The 6,000-nt window shown below is 41.5% G+C and overlaps 1 protein-coding gene across 1 annotated transcript; it reads left to right on the top strand.

Moving 5' to 3' along the window:
• Positions 1 to 261: 261 nt before the first annotated feature.
• Positions 262 to 5,787, top strand: ppm1g (protein phosphatase, Mg2+/Mn2+ dependent, 1G). Its single transcript, XM_080848792.1, has 10 exons — positions 262 to 791; positions 1,322 to 1,391; positions 1,564 to 1,649; positions 1,863 to 1,992; positions 2,408 to 2,928; positions 3,017 to 3,145; positions 3,287 to 3,521; positions 3,888 to 4,017; positions 4,167 to 4,263; positions 4,409 to 5,787. Exons 1-10 carry the CDS (start codon positions 681 to 683, stop codon positions 4,595 to 4,597), a joined length of 1,698 nt encoding a protein of 565 aa, XP_080704918.1. The 5' UTR covers positions 262 to 680; the 3' UTR covers positions 4,598 to 5,787.
• The last annotated feature ends 213 nt before the right edge of the window (positions 5,788 to 6,000 follow it).

The raw sequence follows: 6,000 nt of genomic DNA on the forward strand, positions 1-6,000 counted from the left end.
TTATAATGATGCTGTAAACTGTACAATGAAGTACCTAGATGAGTTAGAAACAGAAGCTGATTAATCAGAGACGGCTATCGTTAAAAAAAATGTGTGGTATGAAATAATAACTTATATTTTGTTTATGTGCATACGGGTATCTACAATCAACATTTAAACTGGAGGCGTGTCCACTAAAACTAACGTCTTAGAAAACCATAACACCACAAGTTCCGCGCTCTGTGTGGATAACGTATTTCCGCTTCCTGTATGTCTCTCCGGTTCTTTTGAGGGTCTGTTGATTATGTTGGCAATTACACGTGCTGGCATTTTTCTTTATTTTTAATGATATCCTAAAGTTGAGTTTATTCCAGAAAGGGATCATTGGAAGGTCTGGTGCAACTTCTTGGTCACCTAATCTTCGATGTGTTCGTTATTGCTATTTTTGACTCTGCAGAAACTCAAGACTGCATCCACTTGTGTTAGATAGCTTGCTAGCAATTATACCGGCTAGCTTCATAGCTTTTTTTTATCGGGCCACAGTGAGATGTTTGTAATTGCTCCTCAATACAACTAGCTATCTGGCATACGCTTCCAAACGCCTTGATTATACAGAAGAGTTTTACATTTATTTTGCCTTAACCGAATCGGATTGCCAGATTGATTCCCAGACATCCATAAAGTTAACGTACTGTTTTATCATGGGGGCTTACTTGTCGCAGCCTAATACGGTTAAAACAAGTAACAATGGAGGAAACCACGGCATAAGCTACGGATATTCAGCCATGCAGGGATGGCGCATCTCTATGGAGGTAAGAATCCTTTGTTAGGCCAGTGAGTTTAAAAAGTTGCAAGAAGGCCTTACTTGCTAGTTCGGTTGATACAAAAAGATTACGTCGCAGGTATCTTAACCTAGCATGCGCTAGCTAGATTGATATCCCACGCAATCAATAGCTTTGTGCTCTGCCCGCCTTGGCTAGCGACCACTGAAAACTCGTCGGAAAGTTTGTGAATCCATTTCATGGTTGAGCTTAAATTGTTCACGTTAAGATATGACTTAAACACGCAAGCTAACCATATTTAAAACTAAAGTGCAAGTCACTGTAGTCAGGTATCACATGTTTTTTGTTTTAAACTAGCTATCAGTAGCAATCTTTCAACTGTGCTAAGCAAGACATTTTCGAAAAGTTTGGGGAACAATTAGACATGTAAAAATGTATGTACGGTTGACTCGAGTGTTCAACAACCCTGTTATTTCTTTACTCTAAGGCACTAGCAAATACAATACGGTACTAGTTACAGTTATTTAGGAGTAGCTAAAAGACTAGTTTCTGTCCTACAGGATGCCCACAATTGCATTCCAGAACTGGATGAAGAAACGGCAATGTTCGCGGTCTACGATGGACATGGAGGTATGATGTTATGGTTTTAGAATTATGTGACCGGTAACCTTAAATTCCATGAATAAACGTATCTGAATGGTCTGTCAAATAACTAAATGCATTCAGCCAAAAGTACTACTGTTATAAGTCCGTGATATAATTGTAGAAAATTATACTTGAAAAAAAAATGTTCTCTCCCTAGGTGAGGAAGTTGCCATGTACTGCTCCAAGTACTTACCAGACGTCATTAAGGAACAAACCGCATACAAAGATGGCAAACTGCAAAAGGTAAAAGGGTTGTCTCACACGTTATCGATACTAACAGCAGTGTTTGCAGATAATCAGTTCTAGACATACAGTTCAGTAGAATTCAGTGGGATCACAATGTAAACGAATTTGGTTACAAGCAAGAGCTTTTTTATTTATTTATTTAGAATAGCTGTCTCGTTAGTTTGCATTAATGTAGCTGGCTGTATTAATGGGTTCGCTTATACTCTAAAGGCTTTAGAGGATGCCTTTCTAGCCATAGATGGAAGAATCACAACAGAGGAAGTGATCAAGGAGCTCATTCAGATAGCCGGCCGTCCACAGGAAGAAGCAGCAAATGAAAAGGTGGCTGAAGAGGATGATGGTGAGTGGGTTTTGTGATGTAAATTCCTACTTATCAAAGCTGCTGTATAACCTCCCTGACAGATGACATGAACACTGATTCTACTCGGTCTGGAGGGTTCAAAGCCTTACACTTGTTATACTATTCATTTTCTTTTGGATTTCTTCTGAATGAAACCCACCAGATAAAACAGGCTTTTTTTTGCATCACCCATACTGCTATTCACAAAGCTTAACTTTTTTCCAATTGTCCTGTGACAATTTGATGCCTCCCTTTTCAAGGTACGATAGTTTAAAGGTGCTTTTAACCCATATATTCTAGATTTCCAAAACGACAAGCCCAGCTGTGTAATTACTTTCAGACTGTCCCTAATGTCACACAATTAGTGGGCATGTTCTGATCTTATCCTATATCGATGTGTGTCTTTCCTCTTAAGTGGACAAAGAAGAGGCGGCTCTCTTGCACGAGGAGGCCACCATGACCATTGAGGAGCTCCTCATCCGCTATGGCCAGGACCTCAATGCCGCCAAGCATGCCAGGAAGGCAGCGTGCGAGGCCTCCAAAGAGTCTGAGGGCACAGAGAAGGGCATCAATGGAGAAGTGGAGGGCGAGATGGACAGCAATGGGAAAGCGAAAGCAGCAGCAGCAGCTGCAGCAGTAGTAGCAGCAGCAGCAGCAGCAGGGGGGTCTAAAATCAGAGCCTGCAGGAGAGCAGCTATGGCAGCAGGGGACTCGGGGAGCTCTGGTTCTAGTTCCGGATCAGGATCAGGATCAGGATCTCGGCCAAGTGGGGAGAAACCTGACAAAGCGGAGGGCAAAGCTGGTTCGACGGTAGATGCTGGTCCTTCCTGCTCTGCAGCGGCTGCACTGCCACCGGGAAGCACAAAGTCCAAGTTCTTTGAGGACAGTGAGGAGTCAGAAGATGGGGAGGAAGAGGAGGAGGGCAGCGATGAAGAGGTGATGACCAATTCCCATGTCTTATTAGGGTGAATGTTATGCATAGTGAGAAGAATGGCTTTAAATAACCAACTTTTGTAATTCACAGGATTGCAGTGATGAAGATGAAGGCGAATACAGCAGTGAAAATGATGACACAGAGGAACTGGAAGAAGAAGACTCTGAAGATGAAGATGAGGAGGATATGTGCTTACCTGGCATGGATGGGAAGGAGGAGGTACCACTTAACTTAACTAAGTTATAATGTGTTACGGCGCTTGGCATGCATAACCCCGACTTAGCTAATTGGTCCATCTTATAGCATTTTGGTCATAATGTTTCTGCAGTTTTTAATGTGCTTCTCTTCTGATTCCTTTAGCCTGGTTCAGACAGTGGTACCACATCGGTTGTAGCACTTATCCGTGGGAAGCAGTTAATTGTTGCCAATGCAGGAGACTCGCGCTGTGTCGTGTCAGAGAAGGGGAAGGCCATTGACATGTCCTATGACCACAAACCCGAGGATGAGGTGGAGCTCGCTAGGATAAAGAATGCCGGAGGGAAAGTAACCATGGATGGTCGGGTCAATGGCGGACTCAACCTCTCCAGGGCCATTGGTAAACATTTTTAAATGTATTTATATCTCACACGCTAGCATATTATCATTGACTATTTGTTTATGCACCTTTATTGAGTACTTGAAGCTGACTTTTTTTTTTTTTCAGCAATTGCTTTTGTTGCTGGGAGAGTATAGATTTAGGAAGTACTGTTTGAGTGTTATAGTACTACAGAATGTGTACAGATATGAGTTATAAGCTCATTCAGCTGTGAAATTGAGAGGAGTTGAGAGACTTTTAGTCACTGTCTCCAGGTGGTCACTTGTTGAACCAAAGGATGAAGCCTTAAATGGAAGAGAATCGAAAAGATTATTGGTTGAATCAATTGTGTTTTGAACTCGCACCATTGCATTCTCCTCAATCAAGGAGATCATTTCTACAAGAGGAACAAGAATCTGCCCCCAGAGGAACAAATGATCTCATCCATGCCAGATGTGAAGGTGCTAACTCTCAATGAGGAGCATGACTACATGGTGCTTGCATGTGATGGAATATGGTATGTTCTTCAATTTTACATCTTCCTCTGCAGCAACATCTGAGTGTTTCAATGTATCCATCATACTAATAATTTCAAATATAAGCACTCCTTGTGGTTTTCTAGAGCAACATATTGAGATGACCACCTCATGGTAATTTTCTCCACAGGAATGTCATGAGCAGTCAGGAGGTGATCGACTTCGTAAGTGAGAGGATTAAACCTAAAGATGGTGTATACCGGGCGTTGTCCTCCATCGTTGAAGAGGTATGATGCTTAGAGAGGTGTCTTCATACTCTGGGGAGTGTGGGGGGGGGGGGATATGCTTGACCTCTTTGTATAAGTTGTTTCTGAGTATTGTCAAGCACGTTGGTCTATTTTGGCTGACTCATGTGTTTCTCTGTTACCAAAGCTTCTTGACCATTGCCTGGCCCCGGACACATCTGGTGATGGCACAGGCTGTGACAACATGACCTGCGTCATCATCACCTTCTCCCCCTATGCTGGGAACAACCAGGCGGAAGCCACCAAGAAGAGGAAGCCAGAGGAAATGGAGGTCGAAAAGAACGGCAACGATAACAAGAAGTCCAAAACTGAATGAAACTTTCTCAGACTGAATATCGGAACTCTAGGACACCCTGGGATGACGCGTTCATTTAAAACAAAACAAAAAGACAGTGTCTGAGAAGGGAGGTCATTTTAGTTAACCCCAGACTAAAAACATGAAAAGGTAAACCAGCCAATTTTTTTTTTTTTTGTAAATTGAAATTTCTTTGCTTATATACCCAGTTTTTGACTTGTTCACAAGAACATTTGGACACGCTGAGCAAACACCTAGCCAAGATGTGACAAACATGATTCAGGTAGTATGTGAATCCTAGGAATCTTAAATGTACTCGTCCAGTATCTTATGTCCTTGTTTTATGTATATAGTATTTTTTCCAGTACCTGTCAAAGTTTTTTTTTTTTTTGCCTTTTATCGTGGAACAATGTGTGTTTCAGTGACTTTGATCACCATTGTATTATGTTTAAATGCGTTTTTTTTAATAATGTCACAAATGAGATTTTGTCGACTTATTTTACCAAGTTGGATTTCATAAAATGAAGCCGATTATTTTCTTTTGCATAAAACACTGCAGGTATTTTGACTTCACCCCACCCCCCTTTTCATTAACAAAAAGGGATTCAAGAGTTCCAGTTGTAAGGTGTTTTATCCCCACATTCCTGTACTTTTGGTTGTTGACCCATGAACTTTGACTCCTGGGTTGTTCAAATGTGTGTCATGCACTAAATCTAATGACCCACACCCTACAGTAGCTATAACACAGACCCTAGTGGCAGAGGTGCTGAAATGCCTGTAAAATCCAGGGACATCAACTGATTAAGAAGCTGACTCTATTGCGCGGGTTAAGGCCATGGGGGTTAAAAAACATGTTACAGGGATAGCAGCTCCAGCCATCGCTTGTGTTATAACCTTGTTCTCCTGGGGGCTATTCCAGGTATGCTGTTTAGTGACCACTAGGTTAGTTAACGCCAAGCAAGTGGTTAACCACTTAGAAGAAGAAGAAAGGCTTTGTTTTGCTAGGAGAATTAACCTATAGGGCTCTTTAAGAAGGTTTACTGCTCTGAGTGAACTTACCCAGGTTTGTCACTGAACCACATACTTGGAATACCCCCCTTCTCTCCACATTCACACTTAAGTAAGGTTTATATACAAGGTATTTTGGAATATATATTTTGGTACTCTTTCAGCATCGTTGTGAGTTGCATAGGAGAACAACACCTGCTCAAACCAAGACCTTATTGTTTCCCTGAATCAATAAAACGATGTTGACAAAATCATTTTGACCTAGTCTTTTTTTTGTGAATCCATTGCACTAATACAATTTACAGTAATCATCCAATCATTCGATCTTCCATAGCAAGGAGAAATGTAAAGCACAGTCAATACTGAAGATGCAATATGAATGGTTTAAACGCAGTGTTGGTCACAAAAGTCCTTGC

Source organism: Sprattus sprattus (assembly GCF_963457725.1).
Source record: "Sprattus sprattus genome assembly, chromosome: 12".
Taxonomy (NCBI): Eukaryota; Metazoa; Chordata; class Actinopteri; order Clupeiformes; family Clupeidae; genus Sprattus; species Sprattus sprattus.